The sequence below is a fragment of the Crinia signifera genome, chromosome 4 (genome assembly GCF_055691185.1).
Source record: "Crinia signifera chromosome 4, ASM5569118v1, whole genome shotgun sequence".
Classification (NCBI taxonomy): domain Eukaryota; kingdom Metazoa; phylum Chordata; class Amphibia; order Anura; family Myobatrachidae; genus Crinia; species Crinia signifera.
Genome location: NC_139220.1, coordinates 40170144 through 40194830, shown reverse-complemented (window position 1 = coordinate 40194830; position 24687 = coordinate 40170144). Strand labels below are relative to the sequence as shown.

Below are 24687 nucleotides of genomic sequence, written 5' to 3'. Positions count from 1 at the left end.
AATTACCTAGTTCCACACAGGTGATGGTAATCCTACATTACCAGGGAAGTCCAGGAGCAGAGCACTGTGTACCAAATGCAATGGGTCATGTTGGAGGGTATGCACTTGTACTAGGAAATGATAAATTGATGGAATTCTAGGTGCTCTGTCCGTGGAAAAGTTTATCTGTCATATAATGTGGTTTTCAGCAAATGTAGCTAATTCAAACGGCTAATGAATTCTATCTATCTATCTATACGCTCAGCGCAGAGTGGGAGTATGTACATATACACTATTGCAAGACCTATTTTTATTGGAATTAATTAGGAAAATGCGCCCATTTTGCAAAAATAAAATAACCCCCCCCCCCCCAGAAAAAAAAACTGCTTTGGCATAATGTACCCTAATAAAAATAAATACTTTAAATACAAAATACATAGGCAATCAAGAATCACCTCCCAGGAGAAAAAGTACTCTCCTTTTGGGTAGGCACTCTTTGTCTTTAAATGTAAATTTTATTTCATAAATTTAAAAAATGACATTGAAGCCTTTAGTTACATATCATTACTCAACCAAAGTGAAGCTTATAAACGGCACCGCAACCCTTTTTGTGCCAATGACTAATATCATGAGAGTACTTGAATAGATTTGTACTCTAATGTCCCCCATACACTAGTCCATTTTGGCCACTTCTTACCCGATTCCGATGAATCGGGCTGAGAAATCGTCTCAAATTGGATGTTTGACATTTGATGCGTGGCACGCTAATGTGCCCTAAAAAGTCTTACATTATGCCGCCGTTCGGGATTTCGGCGTTCAGGATTCCGGCGTCGGGATTTTAAACGCCGAGATCCCGCCTGCCGGCTTTTCATGCCAAATCCATTTTCAGGAACCACCACTAATTCAACTATTATTTGTGCAGCACTAGTCTGTACCTGCTCAACTCCTGTGTCTGCATCATGGGCAGGGGCGTAACTATAGCACCGCAGCCCCCGCCACCGCGGGGGGGCGCTGTGCATGTGGGGGCGCCGGGGGCTGCGGTGCTATAGTTACCTACCCTCCAATCCCCCGCAGACTTACGTATCTTGCTGGTCCCGGCGGCTCCGTTCTTCTGATGAGGACCACAACAAAATGGCCGCCCCCATATAGCAAACAGTTCTCTGAAACTGTCTGCTGTACGGGGGCGGCCATTTTGTGGTGGTCCTCAGCAGATGAACGGACGGAGCCGCCGGGACCAGCGCGATAGGTAAGACTGCGGGGGAGGGGGTTAGCATAGGCGGCGGGGCGACTGGGCGGGGGGGGGGGTGCCCAAAACGTAGCAACGCCACTGATCATGGGCATATTAGAATGTCCCTCTCGGATGTCATTAGAAATAGATCTGATTGCAGGCCTCTCCTCCCCCCCCTGTCATCGACTAATCATTATCAGACGGGATGAAAGGGTGCCGGTCCCAACGATCGGCGGCTACATCGAAGAAATGTCTTCTCACATTGAAGACATTACCCTTTATTGTTTTGGTTGAACAAGTTTTTTGGTTATATTGAGCTGCTCTTCTGTTTTTCCAGCGCCTTGGAAACCTCCAGTACTATATACTATATATTACCCTTTATTCACCCAGCCAAACACTGTCTAAATGCTTCTTCACTGACTGAACTGCATAGTGCAGCTGCGGAGGAGCAACATTTAACTGTAGCCCTGTTTATATATAAGGTGAGGAGCTGCTCTCGCGTCCTGCTGTTATACTGTCCCCACTCAATCCTTAGGAGCACATGATGGCAGCTGGACAGTGACTCATATAGTATTCACCGTTGCCGGATGATGCTCAGACAGGAGGAATCCCGACAGTCAGTATCTCGACGTCGGGTACTCCGACAGGGGGCATCCCAACTCACAGGGGCTATTCTACCTTGTGGGGGTCCATGACCCCCAACAGAGGGAGAATAGAACCTGTGGCGAGCATAGCGAGTCACCCAGCCCACAGTGTGGCGAGCACAGCGAGCCCGCAAGGGACTACTTTGCGCTCGCCCCCCTGGCGGAGCACCGGCAGTCGGGATACCCCTGTCGGAGCGCCATACCACACCCAGTATTCACATGAATATATTTATAATTTACCCCCTGGTGCACTCCACATTGAAAATAGTTGACATTTGCATAAGATCTTTCCAGTGTCGACTTTTTGCTTGTGTCATTGTAAACCATTAGTGGTCGACCTAGATTATGTCAACCATTTATCCCATAAATTGTGCGTTCTGCCATGTTGGCTTAGATTTCCAACCTCAATCTAACAAAATATAGAGGAAGATTAACTGGTAGGTAATATAGATTATAAGGGTCATTCAGATGCTGTTGTTCTTCTTACCCTTGTTGCAATGATTTTCCGTATACAATTGTGATTATGTACTAATATGGGTAGAAGGTTACCCCTGCAAAAGAACACCCACTGCTATCGCATCATTTGCATACAGCGCCGCATGAATGCAGAAACATCGATAACATCGTCGCACATCGGGCCCGAGAACCTTTGTAGACACGCAGGCTGATCTCCAGGGACACACAGGCCTCTCCACTTGTAAGTGGCTTTGCAGCTGTTTATGTATGCACGCCCAGAAAACACCATCTGAATGGCAATGATACGCCTGTGTACACCCAAACTCTTCCTGTTACCACCCCGAATGCTGACTACGTCACTCACTTTGCAACTATAATCTTGTTGTGACCGATCGCGAATCACTTGTTGCTCGTGCACACTCTAGCACCAGATGCACAAAATCAGTCCTTCAGTCAAACTGGTGCTCACCGATTTGTCTGTCACAGTTTTGGTCTGTTTTATAGTATTTGGGAGCAAATGGTCAATTGTTTTTCAATCACATACATTATGATTTTGGTTCCAACCAGGGAAGTGGCTGGTTGGTTGGCTAGATACGTATTCTTAAGCTTTACTGCCAGCTTAGGTGCAACCATTTCCTAGCATTTGGAACCAATGGGCGATTGTCACTAGCTCCTATACATTACCAGATTTTCATTCAAACCAGCAGATTGGTGGGTTGGCTGAATAGAGTATCTTAAAGGGGATACACACGGAGGACCGGTGGTCAGAATACCGACATCGGCATCCCGGAGAAGGGAATCCGGACAGCGGGCAGGTCCTGCCCTTTTATGGTGTATTAGATCTGCAATGTCTAGGTCTAGTCATATGGTCGACCACTTATGGAGGACAGGGTCAAAAGGTCAACATGGTCCAATAGTCAATAGGTGTGTGGTGGTATACCTGCTCACTGTGGGCCTTATTCTGGTTGGAGCGGCCGGGCCGTACGCGGACGTCCCGGTGTTTTTTATGATCTGCGCATGCGTACATTCGCTAATGCGCAGGCGCGAACACTCCACAACGCTTACGGACGGGTCTCTACGTGCGAAAAAACCTATACGCGAGTGTACGGGCATTGGGGGCGGCATAGGGGCGTGATGAGGGGAGCGGCCGAAATAATGAGGGAAAATGGGCGTAAATATGGGCGTACACGGGGGTGTGCACCAAAAATGAGCGGTGCTACTACCGCACGATCGCCTACAGCACCGTTCATTTCGGACACAAAACAGGCGGCCGCCAACCGCCATCTCAAACCACCCCTACAGATACCGCATGCCAGCGTGCGCCTGGGTTTGCTAATTTACGCTGCTTACTACCAAACACATACACCTGAATGTAATAACCAATGCTGCAGTCTATTAAGTCCAAACCATGATTTCACTACCTGCAAGCCACACACAGCACTCAAACACATTGGAAGCTTATCTTTCCATACTTCTCTACATTTAAAGGTTTGTTTAATTTAAGGTAAGAATCTTTTTAAGACCTGCTTATATATGCTAAGGTAGGTATTTGTTAAACAGTTAGACACATTCACTACGTGCTTTCATAGACTTTACACAGTAGCACACTCAATCTACAAAAGTCGACATGTGTCAACGTGTTCACTCTAATACAAACATAGGTTTTGTATTTATGATACAATAACATAAACCACATCTAACACCTACAAAGGATGTTTCAGCAATGTTTTAAGCCCATGCCCACTATTTTGCACATTAATTAATTCAATCAATTAATTAATTTTCATAATTATAGTTGAAAGGCAAGATTTGCAGGTCCATATATGTGAAGGGTATGTCAGCGTACACGGACGTACGCTCACTCTCACGAGCGGTGACATAAGCTGACTTTTCTATTGAAAACTATAGGGACCCGTCCGTGCAAGCTGGCGTACGCTCAGATAGCCGCAAGAAGTCGGTGGGAAGACGGACGAGAGACGTCCGTAAACGGTGGTGTACGCTCAATTGTACGCCAGTTGTCGGAGTGTAAGGGCTGGCCCGTCCGTGTACGTTGGCGTACGCACATTTGTACGCCACTCCCCTTCGACGTTGTTTCTGTCCGTACGTATGCGGCTGAGTTGTGGGTGGACTTAACCCCAACGGCCACGTGCGGATAGCGTACGTTATTAGCGAACGTACGCACGTTTGGCCGCTCCGATCAGAATAAGGCCCTGAGTGATTCTGATCTGGACTAGCTGCAACGCACTTTGCACGGTTTGACTACTTCCGTCTGGGAGATTAAACATACAGAAATTTGACTAGTGCTGCGCTCTGTCCCTATGTGTCTGGTTTATCTGTGCAGACCGTATTCCCATGTCTATATAATGAGTCAAATGACACAGTGTATATTGCAACAATGTTACTAAATTAAAGGTGAGTGGTACAATTAACAGTCTGCGGTACTCTGCAGCATTGTAGCGCCTTATTGGTATCAGGTGTGGACCTCTGACCCCAAACTTTGTGCACCGGACTCTCAGTCCGGCCTGCCAAATATAATGGGGGGTGGGGGGGGGTCTCCTTAATCTGTCTGCAATAAGCGATTTTAGTCAAAACTTTCCTTCTAAGGAAAAGAGTGTAAAGTCTTAATTTAAAAGTCTCTCATTAGGTGGTGTATCTGAGTGCGGCGTCCCGCTGTTCAGATATGCACAATTCAGTCTTCAGGTACCCCTTTACATGAGTTGTTGATTGTGTATAGGTTTTCGGAGGAGGGCGGTGGACGGTGCAGCTTAGGAGTTGAAGAAGGTTCCCTTGAGTTGAAACGCGTAGGAGAGACATTCATTAAGATTTACCCAGGATCAACGTACCCGGCACCTCAATGGTGCAAGCACAAAAGATCTTGATGCTGCACGGAACCCAACCCGGAAGTCGCCGGAGGGACGGATTGAGAGGAGAGGGTAAGTAGAAGGCTGGGAACAGGACGCGAGGCAGGAGGGACCCCAGGCAGGCTGGTGGGACACAGCACATACGCCAGCAATCTGGCCGAAGCAAAGTGGCTCCCACCCCCTGTGAACGCAGCACTAGAGGCAAGCCGTGACCGCGACACGCTGTGTTAACACACACGTGCAGCGACATAAACGGCACAAGGTACACCGCAAGTACTGGCATCCCTAAGCTGCACCGTCGATCGCCCACCCAAACTATTTTGCTCTGGGACCCCATCAGACAATAAAAACAATGACAGGACCCCAGCAAGTTACTGCAGAAGGTCATCACATCACAGGTGTAGTCAGCAGACAGCACATACATGGCAGCATTGTGGAGGCACAGAGTGATGGGAGGAGTCTAACATAACAGACAATTCAACAGATTGTTCAGACTCCTTGAATCACTGACTGAGATTAGAGAAGTCATCAGCCTGATGATCAGTAACATGGAGTCACAACCCCATGCTGAGAAGGATACACCCACAGTTTGAGCCGCTGAAATATCTAAATCAGGTATTGTAAACAGCATGATCTTTACATAAGAAAACAGAAATTACTACACAAATACTCATCTACTGTATATGGGCAGGCCATTTGCCAAAGAAAATGAGATGAAATGATGACAACTGCTTTTTGATACAGAACAGTTACAGAACCTCACCACAAATAATGTCAGTTATTTTAATAAATATAAAATTAAAGGCAGCTTTTTCAGTTGTTTCAAACACATGCAAACAAACATAAATATAGAGTACTTTGCCTCCATTATAAACATGCAGGGGCCCATTTATAATTTAATATTTGCGGGTAAATCTCCCCAAAACATCTGTTTTCGGGGGTTAACCGCAAATATTAAGTATGTATTGTGTATCACCAGAATGTATCAGAAGGGACCACAGCAGGAATCTCTGATCTTTGCTGATTCCCCCCTGCACCGTCGCCGGTCGCATGATCCCCATAAGTTACGATGGGGGATGCAAAGCTGGCCGATATATATCATGGGGCAGCATCGCTTGGGATCCCTGGGCTACTGCAAATCAGGGGGGGGGGTCATCTTGGTGATGTCAGAGATTCCCAGTAAGATGATAGGCTGCATGTATTTTCAACCTACAAAAAATGATGCGAACGTGACAGGTCCACTTTAAGTCAGTAATCAGATTTCCAGCTGTGTGAAGGTCCCTTTTGCAGTTTCATCCATAACTTCATCTACGCAAATCAGAAAATAACTCTTCCGAGCTCAAACATGACCTGTTAGGCATTAAAGAAAACAGTTACAATGAACAGTTCATGAACAGATATATTTTTCAAACACCCATACATTTACAGCATGCCACATCCACATACATCCTACTGTATCTACTGCATAGCTTCCAACTGTACCGATTTAGCAGGTACAGTACCATTTTATAACGGTCTGTACCGGCTAAAAACCCCAGTGCCAGCTGTATTGATTTTTAGCTGCAGCTTTCAGTCAGCTGAGGAGGCCGTGGGGACCCTGGAAGATGTAGTTCAGAATGGTGGAGCGGCCGGACAGAACTACATCTCACAGGGTGCACCACGGGGGGATGTGGCGGGCCCACCTCAAATTAAGGATACATAGTGAATAGTAAAGGGTGCATGGTTTTGCAGTGTAAATTATTGCCGCTTTATAAAAACTGGAGATTTCTTTCCAAATCTCTCACTTTCTGAATCTCTCATCCTATTAAATCCCCCCCCCCCCCCCCAGCTCCTTTGTGAGACTGTTTCATTAGGGGCCATATTCAATGCAGCCGGCGAGGGGGTTAAACAGCGGGGATTGCCGAAAAAAACGACCCTCACCATTTACCCCCCCCCCCCGTGCCGGCCGCTCACCCTATTCTACGTTCCGAGGGAATCCTCCCTGTCAGAGGACGGTGAAGATTCCCCCAAACAGCGAGCCCGCTGCATTTACTCGCAAGCCTCACTGTTTTAGCGGCACACACGCTGTTTCCAGGTTGCTGCAAAAACTTAGCGACGTGGAAACGGTGTGTGCAGGGGGTCAGTTGAATACGGACCCTGCTCGCTGTCACAGCTCGCAAAAGTAATTGAATACACCCCAGAGTGTTGCTTGACTGTAGGTGGGGCAGCTGTGCAGTCATAAAGTAAGACTTTGATGCTAAAGTTTTGAATTCCTATACCCTGACCAGGCAGAATACTCAACCAACATGCACTGTGTGGCTGCCAGTAACATACCTCAATGGTAATCAGTATGACAATCATCCATTCTAGCCGCAGAGCATGTTTCTCATTCAAATGATTCCGCATTAAATCGGTCAATTCTGTACAGTGTTGCAGTTTTTCATTAATCACCTAAATGTAAATAATAAAATAAAAACATAAAAATGTCTTCCGTGTACTGTATGTGTTATTTTCAGCCGGGTGTAACAGGGTTCAAAACCATACTAATAGGTTAATTGGCTTCTGACTATGTGGTCTAATTAGCACTAATCGCATACTTGTGATCTGGGAGTGATAACAGCACCCAGACTCTCTATGCAGCATGCGATTACACCGGGCAATTGGGTTATGGAGCAAACGCAGGGACAGAGGCTCTGAAAGGTCCCTGCAAAGTGCTCAGAGTAGTAGCGGGGCTAATGAGCATGTGCGGTCCCTTTGACCCCCCCATGCACAGCACCTACTGCTGAAGAGGGTTCTCGGGGAACCCGCTGACGCTAATAATCTGAAGTGTAGCTTATAGGCTACAGTGGGCTAACGTCATCTTCAAATTGCGTTAGTGCAGGGTCCAAATTTGAGAATGCTTCGCATTCCGGAGCTTGGCAAATCTAACAACACTGCATCTTCCAGAGAAACCCATGGGAGATGTGTCTGCGGGCAGGAATGGAGGGATTGCAGTGGATAGCAGGGCCGGATTTATCACTAGGCCCGTGAGGCACGGGCCTAGGGGCGGCACCTGTCAAGGGCGGCAGCCGCCGGGCACCTGCTGCTGTCTGACATTGACTTTGACAGAGCGGCCGCTCCTCGGTGCAGGGAGGAGCTCTCTAGCCTCTCTGCATCCCCTCAGTGTTGCTGTCGGCTGCCGCTGTACCTGTCCCTCTCTGGGCAGCAGCGCTGGCAGCCTGAAGCCACAGTCCCATCCCTCCCTCCGTGCAGAGCATACAGGCAGCATGCCTGCCCTGCTCACAGAGTCACACACTGACAGCCTGTAACTCCGGAGCCCGTCCACACAAACTTACCTGCTAGTGCTTTCTGTTCCTTGCAAGCGGCAAGGAACTATTCTCCCTGCAGTACTCAGGTTACGTAGCCCTCCCTTCTGTCATCATGCTGCTGCTGCTGCTACCTGCTACACACGGAGGGAACGGAATGTGTCTGGACTGGAGCACTTTAACTGTTTGTCTCCCTTCTTTTAAACAGTAAGTGCTATGCTAATAAATTGTCATGTTAAAAAAGTGGGTGCCTCCAAGGTATTGTGAGTAGTGTGTGTGTGTGTGTGTGTGTGTGTGTGTGTGTGTGTGTGCGCGGGGGGGGGGGGGCAGTCAAAAATTGTGCCTAGGGGCGGCCTGACCCCTAAATTCGCCCCTGGTGGATAGTGCTAAGGTTCCTATATTACAGAGGGAGCGCCTCTCAGCCAGTGCTGAGGTGGCGATCGGACGCTCCATCTGACGGGGACACGTGAGCGTCTCACATGCACGCGCGTCCCCGTCAACTCGGCGGTGGGGAGCACTTTCCCTGCTCGTCTTCACTTCAGAGAGATGGACAGGCTTAGGGGAGAGTTGGGGGCAGCTGTTGGGGGCATCGGTGGAGATGCAGCGGATGGCAGAGGGCTCCATCGGAATGGGGCAGGTGCGTCTTGTGCGCGCGCGCCTGCTTCCGGCGGATGGTGGCAGCTGGCGATGCAATCACCAGGAGCAGCTCTAATAAGAGCTGCTCAATCTTTACACATTAAGGTCATACGCTGGAAATATTTCATGAGACGTACAGCAGGCCCCTTATAACGTGTAAGTAAGCATGTGTGTAAGCTCCAATGGGGCAAGGACTAACGTGAATAATAAAATGCCCTCTGAGCAGCGCTGCATAACATGCCTGGCACTATACAAGTAATATTTCATAGTACCTTGACCCTGCGGTTAATGCTGAGATACTGGCACGTTTTATCATAGAGGTGTTCTAAATTCTCTCTATCCCAGTAGAAATCAGGAGTGAGGAGAAGGTCCGAGCTCAGGTTAATACGATGTCTGAAAGAAATGCAGCATTAACATTAATAGGAAACACACTCATTGCTTAAAGTTCACGTATATAAGAAAACGATATTGTACTAATAGCAGAACATTATCAGCCACGCCAGGTTGGGGAAAGGCTGGCCGCACTGTCCTTCAGTAACATTACCGGGCAGGAAAGCTGACATTGCATTAGACACCCAACCTTCTACAAGGTGGTATAAGCTGGGCAGTTCCAAGCATCCAATATTTTACCTCAGAGCAAACAACTCCCCAATCTTCTGCATGACGTCATCATGGGACAGTTTCAGCTTCCTTCTGGTTTTCAGCATCTGAATGATAAATAAGTTCAAATGTTAGAGGCCAACAATAAAGCAAGCAAATTACATTGAAATTGATTCTAAAATGTCTTAGATTCTATGCTTTGAAATAAAAATTCCTGTAGTTGATGTTATAAAAATTCAATTGAATCATCACAAGATAAATGCTCTCCAATGCTGCCTTTTACACATAGTTACCTCCCCTCCTGCATTCTGCAGGTGACTCCCAGAAATAACAGCAATCTCCCTATCTCCCTCATTAGTCTAGCAATCTCCCTCATGTCACCTAGCCCCCATTACACGGTTACATTTTTTGGGAAAAAAGGAATGAGAGATAGATACATTTACATTGAATCATCAGCACCATTTCCCAGCACTTTACCAAGTACAGTAGCTCTTACTAACTGCTTTGGGGCTCATCTACATTTGGATAGAAGTCATTTTAAAAGATTCCTCTCAGATGTAGCAGTACACACCCACGCTTCTAATTGCCACGTTTACAATCTCTCCATATATGGAACTAGACACGCCCTTTGGGTGGCACATGACACGCCCTCTCAATGAGGCGCTTTGCAAAATTCTACTGCCAACTATAATCTCCTGAAACTAGTTTTCAAAAGTAGGCAAGTATGCTTTTACATTTTGGGTGGAACGCTTTAAAAGGGAAATATGGAAGTGCTGCTATAGGAATGTTAAGGACACACAGGATAAGGTCACATGGCGGTGGTAGGTGGGCCCATATATTTTGGCCCAAAATTATGCTAATAAACTCAATTTTACTTCATGTTACATTACTGAGTTTTAAAAAAAAAATGGGGGGGAATGTACAGGTAGGTGGAGGCGAAGCCAGCACGTGCTGCACAATTTATTCTGGCGCTGTTTAGAGGATTGAATGGTATAAATACTAAATAATATATGGGCAATGCTCAGCCGGTTCCACTGCTGCTGCAGATGGTTTATATGAGTTGGCTAAAACTCATAAAGATACAAATGGGGTGTGGGTTCTTTAAACCACTTTGCGCTGCTAGTGGATAGGTTCAATTTAATATACCACTGGACAGAATGACACCGGACACACTGTTTAGATAATTATAAACATTTTATATATAAAATCAAAAAGTACACAGAAACATACATAAATGACAATAATTAAAATATATAAAGGCAACAAGCAATCATAGTGCTTCAATAGCCATAAAAAAAAGGGGGGGGGTCACGTTTGCAAACTTATTGTGGGAGCTCCGGGGTATATGATTAGTGACAGTCATGTAAATGATGAGGTGATGAAACGGAATGAGATGAAGGATGAGATGAATTGAGGCAAACAGCCAATAACACTGTCAGTTAGCTCAAAGCAGGGTTAGTATAGCAGTCAAGTGCCGTAGATGGGCACTAAGTGCAGAAATAGGTTTGAATACCTCACCCTCCGTTCATGAGATGGATTGGGGAGCTCCTGGTGGAATACAGGCTCACCCGGTTGTAGATTGATGCTGAGTCGGGGAGCGAGTGCGGGCTCTAACCAGTTGTGGAGTAATGGTGAGGCGGGGAGCAGAGCTCTACCCGTGATGCCGTTGACAGAAGTGGAAGATGTAACCTCCTACTGGTGGTCGGCTTAGTTGTACGCCGTGTAGCGGGAGTCAGGTCTCGACCGCTGACTTGTATCCAGCGGCTGCTGCCAGATGACGGTGGATCAGCTGTAATTGACCGCGGCAGACCAGCCCGTATGGAAGGCAGTGGGGAGGGGGGAGAATCGCACGTCACGTCTGGAGAATTGCAGACGTGACGTGACCTGTGACGTCGACGCGTTTCGTCTCAAGGGGCGGAGACTTTTTTAAGACGGAGGTATTCAAACCTATTTCTGCACTTAGTGCCCATCTACGGCACTTGACTGCTATACTAACCCTGCTTTGAGCTAACTGACAGTGTTATTGGCTGTTTGCCTCAATTCATCTCATCCTTCATCTCATTCCGTTTCATCACCTCATCATTTACATGACTGTCACTAATCATATACCCCGGAGCTCCCACAATAAGTTTGCAAACGTGACCCCCCCCCCCCCCCCCCTTTTTTTTATGGCTATTGAAGCACTATGATTGCTTGTTGCCTTTATATATTTTAATCATTGTCATTTATGTATGTTTCTGTGTACTTTTTGATTTTATATATAAAATGTTTATAATTATCTAAACAGTGTGTCCGGTGTCATTCTGTCCAGTGGTATATTAAATTGAACCTATCCACTAACATTACTGAGTTTTTTATAACTGTTCTTATTGCCGTTGTTCTTCGCGTCTGGCACCTGCATTTTCTCTTTTTTTTTTTTATTAACTCCTTCCCTGGCACTCCCGAGAATTTCCCGGGCTATGCTTCAGTGCCCAGACTGTCAAACCCTGAAAATTGTCTGAATTGCCGCTGTCTTCACTGCTTAGCGCTGGGCAAAGCCGCTGAGCTGATCGCTGAACACTGCTTCAGCCGCTGCCCGGCCCCGCCTTCTCCCACCGGCTTTGTGCGGCATGGCCTTGTAACATCACTGCACACACTGGCGGGTTGCCGGGGGTAGGGCCGGACAGCAACTGATATAGTGCTCAGACAGTGGTGGAGCGCTCCCCCTAAAAAACTCGCCCAGTGGGGAGCGCTACCTACAAAAAACCACCACTGAAGGGGTTTATAGGACTAGATCTAAAAATACTTAATCTGTACTTTCTCTGTGGGTGGTTGAAGGACTGACCTCTGGAATTGATTGGATAGACTCAACAAAGGTATCAAGAGTAGACTCCCACATTGCCAGCTTCACTGGAACAAAGAACACCAGAAAGTGAGCCCATTACTGCTGCAATATATGGAACTTTCATGTTATATGGTCAGTCTAAGCCAGGCATGTCCAAACTACGGCCCTCCAGCTGTTGTGAAACTACAAGTCCCATCATGCCTTGCCACAGTTTTGCTATTAGGGAATGCTAAAACGAGGGCAAGGCATGCTGGGATGTGCAGTTTCACAACAGCTGGAGGGCCGCAGTTTGGACATGCCTGGTCTAAGCAAAAGCGTTAAACATGTCAATAGGTCAAATTCTAAATACTGTATATACCTGATGGTGTTGTTATGTCTGGGTTTAAACACTGATATCAGTCACGTAAACAAATGAAGGGCCTGATTCAGATCTGTTCTGTAGGCTGTGTAGACTCGAAGCCTAGCGAACAGGTCAACGCCGAACGCCCACTGCTCGACTCCCCTTGCTAGCATGAACATGCAAATAAACACATCCCCACGCCAGTGGCTGCCTGGGAAAGAAATAATTTCATGGTCACCGACCATCTAACAATTTCTGCAGCCGTTGGTCTGAATGGAATGATCTATATATAGTCATGTGACGCCAGCCGTCCATGCTGAAGGCATTTGCAAAGGGGGTTTGTATATGCGGATGCGCTGATCCCCCCACCATTGAAAAAGGGACCGAATTTTGACCTGTATGAACGTGTCTGAATCGGCAGCTTCATTTTATACAACTTAATTGGTTTATAATTATTTTCCTTGCTACATCTATTGATTTATACTATATTTTCACTACAAACTTTAGATAATTCAGACAAAAGTTTATATATATATATATATATATATATATATATATATATATATATATATATATATATATATATATATACTGTATATATCTGTGGATGGATGGCATAAAGTCCCAGCATGCTCTGACGACCGCAGCTATATAGAGATAGTTCTAATTCCTCTCTTTTTGAAGCGGACATTTATTAAACCTTTGGAAGGTGAAATGTGAAAGTGTTTCCCGTAGTAACCAATCACATTCCAGTTTAATGCAATGTACATAATGGAGGACTAGAATAAAGGCCCGTACACACTGGGCGATATTGAGCTGAAAGCAGCTCAGTTTTGTTGTCTGAGCTGTTTTCAGCTGAAAAGCCGCCCAGTGTGTATGGGCCACAGATGAGAGCTGATTGCTTATCTGTGCTCCTGCCTCATCGCTGGCGGCCTGGTATTAGCAGCAGATGAGCGACAGGGTGGATGGCTTTTCATAGCGTTCTGCTTTGGAAAGTCATCCGCCCGTGGGAAAAATCAATGAGTTGTATGCACTGAGCGATTATCAGCCCAGCGGTTTTCCCCATCTTCGCTGTCCAGCGTGTACGGACCTTAAGACTAGTTGATATGGGCAACACTCCCACCTGTCCGCTTTCTTTGCCTGGCTGAACATGATGATCTGCAAGAGCTGGCATACATTTAAACCTACAATGTAAGCAGATACTACTCACCAGAGAGGCAAAGTGCATTGGAGAAGGCAAATTTCTCTAGAATGTGCTCGTCCGCTCCCAGCTGTGAATTCAGCACAATTTCCCCTTTCAGAAGCCTGGAGTGCCCGCTGCAGAAACACATACAGCTGACTGACATATGCAGCTTGCCATACTATTACATGTATTCTCATCCAACAACTGCACCGGCTGAAATACTTATGTCAAAATGTATTAAAACATTTTTTGATAAACGAGCCATATAGACTCCAAAAAGTCTAAAAAGCCAATTTTAGCCACAAATATTTAGTATCCCCAAATGTATATAGGAGGGACCGCAGCTGGTATTGGAGGTCCCTCTATTCCTGCTGTCAGCCACATCCTTGTAGGTTTCTAGGGGGATGCAATGCTGACAAGTCTGTCAATTACCTGAATGAGAAAATGGCGGTACTCCACTCCACCCCGTTGCAGGGAGCCGGGCAGTGGGGAGAGAGAGGACAGGCTGCTGCCAGAGCACAGCCTCTCTCCCCAGCTCAGCACATACTGCTCAGTGCCTGGTGCCGAGTTGAGGAGAGAGACAGCCGGTCCTCTCTAGCTCTACCTCTTGTTCAAGCCCCCTCCCGAAGGCCCTGCCCGGTGGTCATGCACCCTCAATTTTACAGGGGCTGGCCGACGTGTGGGAGCCCCTGAGTACATCATAGGTACGGGCTCCGAAAAGACCCTGTCCCTGCAGGTGCTCAACAATGCCGGTACAATCACATATTGCAATGCAATCCTGGGCACTAATGTCACACCTAGAGCACAATAAATATGCAATTACTGATAAATGGGCCCCAAGCCTTTGGAATTTATGTTTAGAATTATGGTTAAATAATTCGGAATTTTAAATATAAAATAAATTGCATAGAGATTAGATATCTGCCTATTTTGCCTCTAATAATTTACCTCAAGCTGTCCGTTTCTAAAACATGGACGCTTAATAATGAACTTAATTAATAATATTAATTAACTTCTGTTAATCTATTAAAAATTGTTTAAAAGAAAGGTGTGTGTGTGTGGGGCGGGGGGGGGGGGGGGTTGGAGCAGGGGCTCTGATTTAAATATGCAGTCATACACCATTTCCAATAGTATCAATATGGGGTTTGTTATTTGCTATTTATCAAATGAGGTTATAAAGACTGAGCTATTTACTATATTAGGTCTGGCCAGAGGCCAAGTGTTCTATGCTCTAGAACAGTGGTTCTCAACCTCAGTTCTCAAGTACCCCCAACAGTCCTCGTTTTGCCATGCTACAGTTTTGCTATTAGGGCATGCTGGAATGTGTAGTTCCATAGCAGCTGGAGGGCCGCATGTTGAGTACCCCTGTTATAAGTGGGTATCCTAGTGTAGGATCAGGTGGAAGGGGGGATGATACTAGCTGGATTCCAGCATGACCAACCTGGATCTTATAATATCTGCCATAGCTACATAACTACTTCATCGTTCCTATTCAACCACAGTCAACAATGGTTCTTTAACAAACCCTCTCCTCCCATTGGGGCAGATATATTAAGCCTGGAGAAGAGATAAACTGGAGATCAAGTGAAAGGAGAAAAAGCACCAGCCAATCAACAGCCAACTTTCATTTTCAAACACAGTTCATTGGCTGGTGCGTTATCTCCACGTTATCTCTTCTCCAGGCTTAATACATCTGCCCCATTATGTTATTTGTTCCCTGCGTACACAGATCCATTGTTTTCTCTTTGTTCTAGTCCAAGAAAACATACAAGAATCACTCTGGGTCTCACACTGATATTATGCACAATATCATCCTCCCAGATTGTGGCTGTGTGGAATTGATCCACTAACATGATCAGGTGGGTTGACCTATGACCTCCATCTGCCCATGATTGTTGTAAGTCTGTGCTGTAAGCGGACAGTTTTCCTTTAGCCCCTCCCTCTCAGAAACACACGACTGCAGCACCTTCGGAGGGCAATGCTTATAGAACCACATCTTACTCTCTAAAGCTATAGTTAATCTCCTCGTTCTCCCAGTGAACCAGTGCCACCTCGTAGGGCTGGATTTCATGGCGCTCCAGAATTCGCATGACATGTTTTATCTGAAATACCGAAATAACCACGTTAGCACTACAGGAACGACACTATTGTGATCTAATAGTTTACAAGTTCAGTTGGATCTCTGTACTCAATGATTTCTGTCTGGTTGCACCACGGTAAATGGAGCCATAGGAGATAGCACAGGTGCATATTAGGCATCATTTAAAATCATATTCAACAGCTTGATAATAAGTTTCAACAATTAGGAGAAATTATTCAACAAACAGCTCATTTAGGGCCTTATTCTAGTTCACTCTTTCTGACAAATCCTTCTTAGATGGACAAAACCATGTGCACTGCAGGTGGGGCAGATGTATATGTGCAGAGAGAGTTAGATTTGGGTGGGGTTTTACTTTAAAGTGAGATCTATATTGCAGTGTAAAAATAAAGCAGCCAGTATTTACCCTGCACAGAAACAAAATAACTCACCCAAATCTAATTCTCTCTTCACATGTTACTTCTGCCCAGTGCACATGGTTTTGTCCATCTAAGAAGGATTTTGTCAGAAAGAGTGAACTAGAATAAGGCCCTCAATGTAGCTATTTTGCTTCGCTGTTTCTAAACTCTATTAATGTAGATAACAACCCATTTCCATATATTTGCAGTGCATTATGGCCCTTATTCTGGTTCACTAGCAAAGGGCAAATTCTTTCTGAAATGGACAAAACCATGTGCACTGCGGGGGGGGGGGGGGGCAGATGTTTAATTTTCAGAGAGAATTAGATTTGTGTGGGGTTGTACTTCAAATTGAGATCTGTATTGCAATGTAAAAATAAAGCAGCCAGTATTTACCCTGCACAGAAACAAAATAACTCACCCAAATCTAACACTCTCTGCACATGTTACATCTGCCCCACCTGAAGTGGGATACGGTCGTATTGTCGACCCAACTTTCTTGCCCTACCATCCACTAAGGCGTGGTGGGAGAATAAAATAGTGTGCCAAGCGTAGCCAGGCACCATGCCCGAAGCATTGCGAGCGATGAGAGGGGCTGCGGTTGACTTCCAACTGTGTTCATGACGACTGTGTCGACATTCGGGTAAAAAAAAGTGAAAAACCCATGTCGACCTTGCGACCTGTCAACCTAACGCATTTGTCGACATGATCCCATGTCGACCTTATCCCATGTTGACCTAGACACCTGTCGACCTTCACCCAGGTTGACCTAGAACCCTGTTGACCTTGCTGCCTGTCGACCCAACAGTGTCGACCTAATGACTGTCGACCTAAGTCGGGTCGACAATACGATCCACACCCCCTGAAGTGAACATGGTTTTATCCATTTTAAAAGAATTTGCCTTTGCAAAGGGCTTATGTGGCAGATTAATTTCCTTTTTTAACAAAGGCATTATAGTAAAATAATTAAAAGTGGGTGCAGATTTTTTTTCCCTATGTACAACAGAATTCCTGTGTGTACATCTACCCCATGGCATTGCGGCCAGCTTTTCTTCTCCAGCAATAAGGATGGACATCGCATGGCGATGGTTCGCAATCATTGATGTTTCTGTTTCGATGGCAGAGTTCCAATGTTTGCCACCAACAAATGGTAAACCCTTGATGGTGTGTCCATGGTCCTGCCCCCGGCCAGGTTTGTGCAGGCGTGGCCACGTTGCAGGTGTTTGTCCATGCACAAGCAGGACAATTTTGCACATGCACAAATCATATGAAATTTTCTTTCCTATTGATTTCTTTTGATGCCATGGTCAGTTACCATCCCATTGAAAGATTTGATGGTGGATGCCCAGTCATCATTTATTGGTGAGCTTCCGAATACAAAAAACTATCAAGATATGAAAGCCATGACATATATATACATTAGTGAAATCTGAAGCTTGTCTTATTGTATTGGAATAACTGGTATTTTAGGGTTAGTGGGACCTTGAAATAATAAGAATCCAGATTGTACTTACAGTTGCTTCTTCTACATTCCAAAACACCACTGCTCCTTCCCTGAAACAAGCAGAGGTTCATACATGACACTATATACGGTATTTGTACAAGTCACAGTATTTTTTTCCATTATTAAGAAGACTGTGGGCCTGTAGGGAGCAATGCAAAAAAGAGCAAGGGATTTAGGGCCTTATTCAGGTTGGCTCGCTAGGCAACATACATTCGCTGCCTAGTGAGCCAATAAAGACCGGCCGGACGAACGCCCGCCCCACCAGCGAGCAAATCCCTTGCGAGGGGAGATGTTCGCTTACACCTCCCCTCGCATGGTATTCGCTAACACCTCCCCTCGCATGGTATTCGCTAACACCTCCCCTCGCATGCTAGCTTATCGGTGACTAAACCCATACATTTTATTTTCCTGAGCTAGAAGACCCTCATTTATTGTTATCGCTCTTATCCATGTATATGTCAGGGTTGCCTACCCTCCCGGAATGTCCGGGAGGGTCCCGGAAATCGGGTCCCCCTCCCGCCCCCCTGGAAAGGACGGCAACCCTCCCGCATTGTCCTACCTCAGCCGTGGCTCCACCCCTTTTCCCTCTCGGCTATGGGCCCGCCCCCTGCCATACTGAGCTGGCTGCTCTCTCCCGGAGAGAGCAGCCAGAAAGTCGGCAACTATGGTATATGTTGTATGTCAATTTTATCTTGTCAATGTATTTTTAATTCAAATGTGATTATGAATATATATATATATACATACATACATACATATATATATATATATATATATATATATATATATATATATATATATATATATATATATATATATATATATATATATATATATATATATATGAGTCCCAGAGGAGCGGCACAAGTCCAAAATTCAACAAGAGTCAGATGATGGTCAACGTTTCAGGGATCTTAGCCCTTTTATCAAGACATCAGATGTCTTGATAAAAGGGACAAGATCCCTGAAACGTTGACCATCATCTGACTCTTGTTGAATTTTTTCTGAGTGCCATCCCTCTATTGGACTTGTATATATATATATATATATATATATATATATATATATATATAAAATAAACAGGAGAGAGAGGTGCGCCTTATAGTGCAGGTAAATGAGTATTTAATGAAGGACAATAAAACACTCCAGGTATAAACAAAGATGCTCGTACCATAAATAAAAACACTGTGGACTGATTACCACATGATAAAGCACGTTACCCACGGCAAACAGCTCCTCTGACGCAGACGCTGTTTCCCCCACGTGGCCTGTGATACCCGCTTTCCAGTGCGAGACGTCATCTCTCCTGCTTGGTGCCCGTCCGTCCGTCCGTGTGCTGGTTTCTGCGGCGCAACCCAGCGTCTGCAGTGATTCATGCTGCTGAGGACTCCATGGTTCCAGAGGAGCTGTTTGCCGTGGGTAACGTGCTTTATCATGTGGTAATCAGTCCACAGTGTTTTTATTTATGGTACGAGCATCTTTGTTTATATCCGGAGTGTTTTATTGTCCTTCATTAAATGCTCATTTACCTGCACTATGAGGCGCACCTCTCTCTCCTGTTTATTTTAGATATTTGCTTCATCCTGACCCTGGATGCCCTTCCAAAGAGAGGTTGCTGCAGTTCACTAAATTGGACTTGGTGCAAAATACGTCCCTTCTTGTAAAAGTTGGGCTCTGGACATTCTTTGGACTCATATTAACAAGCGCTGCTCACATATATATATATATATATATATATATAATTTTTGGTTCCCACAAATTCGTTGGTACCTACCCGCACAGCGAAGTTTACCCCTTTTCTTTTTATCTTTTGTACCCTTAACAGGAGTGACACCCCCATTCCATATAACTGCAGCTTAGCAGAGCAACTCACCATTCCGCGCCCCACCAGATACTTGTTATCTGTTTTCTTTCTACCGCTAGCTGACCATCAAATGATTTCTCCTGCCTTCGGAACAAAAAGTCACTCTAAACTGACTGTTATTTCCTCTGCGGATTGCCGAAGACGAGGCGGGCGCTGACATCATGTGACATAATATCATGTGACACGATATCAGGCGTTATTTTGTTTCTGCGCAGGGTAAATACTGGCTGCTATATTTTTACACTGAAATATAGATATCAGTTTGAAGTAAACCCCCACCCAAATCTAACTCTCTCTGCACATGTTACATCTGCTCCCCCCCCCCTGTAGTGCAAATGGTTTTGTCCATTCGAGAATAAGCTTTTGCGAGTCAACCAGAATCAGACCCTATATGTAGGTTCTCTATTGCAGGAATTGCAACTTGGCCTGAAATATGAAATATGAAAAACATACATAGCCGAAATGAAAGTGGTACAATTATCAATTGTTAGTAAATTAACTTATATTCTTCAATTAGTCAAAAATAATAATAATAATAATAATAATAATAACAACAACAACAACAACACCAACAATAGAGAGTATAGAAACCTAACAGTATTATCCAACACAACTGCGTCACCTCAGTAAATTTGGCAACTGTGGTAACGCCAATCACGGTGACTGTAACATTTAGTAATTACTGAATTTTTTTACCTGAAGAAGAATATCGTCCCAGAATCACTCTCTCTGGCAACCTTTTCCACTTCCACTAATAATACATTGGACGCATCTATAAGAGTTAAGCAACAAATTAATGGCTACCAGAGGCCTTTACTCCATAGGCGTGTCATCGTACTAAAAAGGTCGATTAAAAAACATGTTTTGAGATGGTGGCTTTGGACTATGATGATAGTTTTAAAGCAGCAACAGAAACTAGTGTTCAACCTGCCCAATTTACCATTTTTCCTACTATCTGCCAATGCAAATGTTTATGTTTTATTAGAGATAAGCGGCTTGGATTTACTCGTGACATCACCGAAATTACCACAAGTTTTGAGTTTTTTCCGATTGGTTATCGGCTGTCACATGTTTTGGGATAGCCAATAACATCCGCTTTGAGATCCGAGTAAAACCGAATCCGCATATCTCTAGTTTATACACACTATCTAATAAATATTAACCACAATGGAGTTATTTGTTATTTGTGAGGGTAGGAGGATGGGATATTTTTACAGAGCACGTCGGATACACTCAACTAAATAGTGTGTCTAACCATTTAACATATCCAAATGTCAATAGATATTTTTTTCAATATATAAATATAAGAAAGTGGTCATAACCATTAGTACACAGGTACTGATTTAGCTTTTAACTTTGGCTTTTGCTTTTAACAGTTGACCAAAACAAATCGACCCTACCTCGAGGTAAACTTGGCGACTCGCTGTACCCATGTGATGCGAGGTCATGGCACAGAGTGCCCAGGTGAAATTCGTCAGCTGTGGCAAAGGCAATGCACTGCATCAGGTCCTACAGGTTTAAAGGCAACAGAGGCTAGTGTAAGACAAATATAAATATACGGATCTCTGGTGGAAGCATTACAAAGGCATTTAAATGAAGAGGGACATGAAAAGAACCAATGCCAGGTCAGTAAATTGAAAACAAAAAGTAGGTAAGGACTTTCGTCCTTCAATAAAAAAATAAAATCTAGTGATCATTGACCAACAAGGCCAGGAAGTCTGCATGGTGACACTCTCTTGGTTCTCCCCTTAAAGGACACAGGTCTCCGCCCTACCCCTTAACACCACTGCCTGATTGACAGGGGGCAACTACAGGTGCTTGGGCACCGCCGATTCCCGATAATTGTGTATTACCTCAGTCTCAGACACAGAAGGCTTACTAGATCTGGATGGCTGTTTGGTCCTGGATGACTTCAGAAGTCTTTTGCTGACTTGTGTCGTAATGTTTGGATTTGATGTCGTCGTTGTATAGAATCTACTGAATGACATTGGTGCGACATGAATGTTTGGCTTTGATGTCGTCGTTGTATAGAAGAAAGAGATCGGTGCGACATGAAGGGGTCTCCAGTTCTTGAAGTACAATAGTTCATTCTTCTTCAATTTAAAGATGTTATGGTTTAAATGTTTTTCACTGACTGTTCTAAATGTATTTACCAGAAGAAGAATACTGGCCCTTTTACTTGTAGGTCCCGTGAAAAGTCTGTACCGAACATCTGCTGTATGCAGTTGCTTGGTTATGCAACTTGTCCGGAAACTTTGTGTTACAAGGTGCAGCGGTTTCCTTAGTAGTCCACTCATGTTCTGTTTGACAGCTGAAAGATATTTTTACAATTATTGCATAATGTAAAGGACTGCATTAAAGATCCCACATTACAGTACAGGCAAGCACTCTGTATAAACATTGCTTTGCAGATCCCAGAACAAAAACAAGATGAGTCTCCTGTATACTCAACTGGTTTACAAATCTGATCAGAAAGGCCAAATGTAACAACCTGCAAGTGGAAACCTCAGGCCGCAAAATTGTGTGAAAAGTATCATATTGTGTGTGACTTGGCCATACCTCCCAACTTTGTAGCTGCAGAAATAGGGACACTTCGCCGCGCGAGCACCCAAAATGGGGGCGCGGCTTATGTAAATGAGGGGCATGGCTTATGCAAATGAGCCGCATCCCCGTTTTCGGCCGGGAATAGACGCTGTGCGCATGCGCACAGCATCTATTCTGTCAAATTGGGGGGGCTCCGCGGGTGGGACAGCGGGACAGGACCCGGTAATCGGGACTGTCCCGCTGAAATCGTGAGTGTTGGGAGGTATGCTTGGCTCTGATTCTGATTGGATGGGCATCGGATCGTATACAGACATCGTCATGGCTGTCACAAGGATCTTGCAGCCATGACTGGCATTGCATACAATACATCGTGTGCAAAAGGACTCTAAATGATGTCTTATATGCCGAGCAGTTGCCAAGGTATCGCATGTGAAAATGCATGCGATACCTTGGCATAATGTATGGAGGCCTATACAATTCAAATTACGAAGACTGAATTCTAAAATAAAAGATTATTACATTGTTTTATATTGAGATATATTGAAATTAGTTTTAGTTTTATAGTGAACAAAATGATATAAAGCTCTCCATTTTGCAATACTCTCTTTTAAATTAGTAGGGCCATGGTTCAATTCTTAAAATGTACTACTAATCTGTTGTATTAAAAAGAGCAAATAAATGAATAAAGTAGTAGCATATATTGGGCCTGATTCGCAGGCAGCTCCGTATGTCGCCACATCTGGTGAGTTTTACTAAACTTTACATGCAGCAAAGCTATTATATGTATCTGTACATATCTCTTAAGGCCCATACACACTGGGAAATTTTAAACCGAAAGCAGATCAGTTTACTTGTTTGAGCTGGCAGTCACCCAGTGTGTATGGCCCAGCGATGAGCAGTGATGTGCGCTCCCGCATCATTGGGGTATTACCAGCAGATGAGTGGCGGGGTGGACAGCTTTTCCTGTCCAATCGAATGGACAGGAAACAATTCCCTGTGTGTATGCACCTTCTTTTTGTATCTGATACTGGGTATCAACTTGGTGGCAATTGGTCATTCCACAATTTTTGTGACAATTTTTTTTTGTTCTGATCTTTTGCACCTAGGACTGGCTCTACCATTAGTCAGCTGCATAGGGTGCAGGGGTCCGGCTGGTGCCACCTAGTCTGCCTATCACACAGATAAAGACATCCTTGTTGTAACTAATGTAGGTGGCGGCTGTAGAACTTCTAAGAAACCACTTCCACACTTTCTCTTGAGGGTCTGGAGAGTGGGTATTGCATACCTCCCAACATGACTCTCTCCAGGAGAGACACATTGCTCTGCTCTTGCACTTCCCTCTTAATCTATGATTGCCATCACCTGGGTTGAAGCTCCTTTCTTATCAAATAATCCGTTTAACACAGATGAAGGTAATCATGCATTAAGAAGAAAGCCCAGGAGCAGAGCATTGTATCCCTCCTGGAGAGGGTTATGTTGGGAGGTATGGTATTGGTGCCGAGAAGCCTTGCATCATGTCAACCTTTTCCATATATCGACCTATGGCCTGGCGACCAATAATAGACGACCTATTGACTGCCAACCTGAATAGGCTCAACCCTATGAACCATACCCTCTCAATGAACAGGAAGACATGCTTATAGGAGCCATAGCAAAATATCCATATTCCGAATTCTTGGCGGCTGAAGGGTGTAGGTATTTTTACCATGGACCAAGGTCATGTCAACTTCTTTTCAATTAGAAAATGGATGAAAGATGCAGTCAAAGTGTGTCTATTGGTGTTAAAATTAATACTTTTGTGCACACATTGGCACATTTTGTTTTTCCAATGTGCCAATTTTTGAAAAAAAAAAATATATTTCAGTTTTTTTTCTACCCTCTGCAGTTCCTGTGCATCCATATAAATAGCTCTAACAAATAATATCAGCCAAGCAGAGATATATAACCAAGTAACAGTTATAGGTGTGACAGAACACGGAGTAACTGGGACTCAAACCCGCGACCTTGACATTATCACACCATACATACAATAAGCAGAAATCACCTACCTGCATGTGTAGTGCCGCCGCCCACACTGGCTGTCAACTGCCAGCCACGCCCCCCGGAACTACCATGGTACGTTTGCAGACATGGTACATTCACGGACATTGTAATCTGTAGTTTTATTGTTGGCAGCAGCAGATTCGCCTGCTTTAGATCTGATTCTTGTATCCCATTTGAAAATAAAGTGGTGGACAGGACTGC

The 24687-nt window shown here is 44.8% G+C and overlaps 1 protein-coding gene across 2 annotated transcripts; it reads right to left on the bottom strand.

The window, feature by feature from the left end:
- Nucleotides 1-5937: 5937 nt before the first annotated feature.
- RMND1 (required for meiotic nuclear division 1 homolog) lies at nucleotides 5938-24644 on the bottom strand. Of its 2 annotated transcripts, XM_083181615.1 has the most exons (12): nucleotides 24492-24644; nucleotides 21753-22210; nucleotides 21300-21408; nucleotides 20596-20671; nucleotides 18046-18085; nucleotides 16037-16137; nucleotides 14063-14169; nucleotides 12513-12577; nucleotides 9719-9795; nucleotides 9361-9481; nucleotides 7482-7598; nucleotides 5938-6518 (listed from the first exon to the last, which is right to left on the bottom strand). In XM_083181615.1, exons 1-12 carry the CDS (start codon nucleotides 24589-24591, stop codon nucleotides 6486-6488), a joined length of 1404 nt encoding a protein of 467 aa, XP_083037741.1. In that variant the 5' UTR covers nucleotides 24592-24644; the 3' UTR covers nucleotides 5938-6485. The 2 variants fall into 2 exon arrangements, with proteins under 2 accessions (XP_083037741.1, XP_083037742.1); XM_083181616.1 differs by lacking the exon at nucleotides 24492-24644 and having other exon boundaries at nucleotides 21779-21916.
- Between the last annotated feature and the right edge of the window lie 43 nt (nucleotides 24645-24687).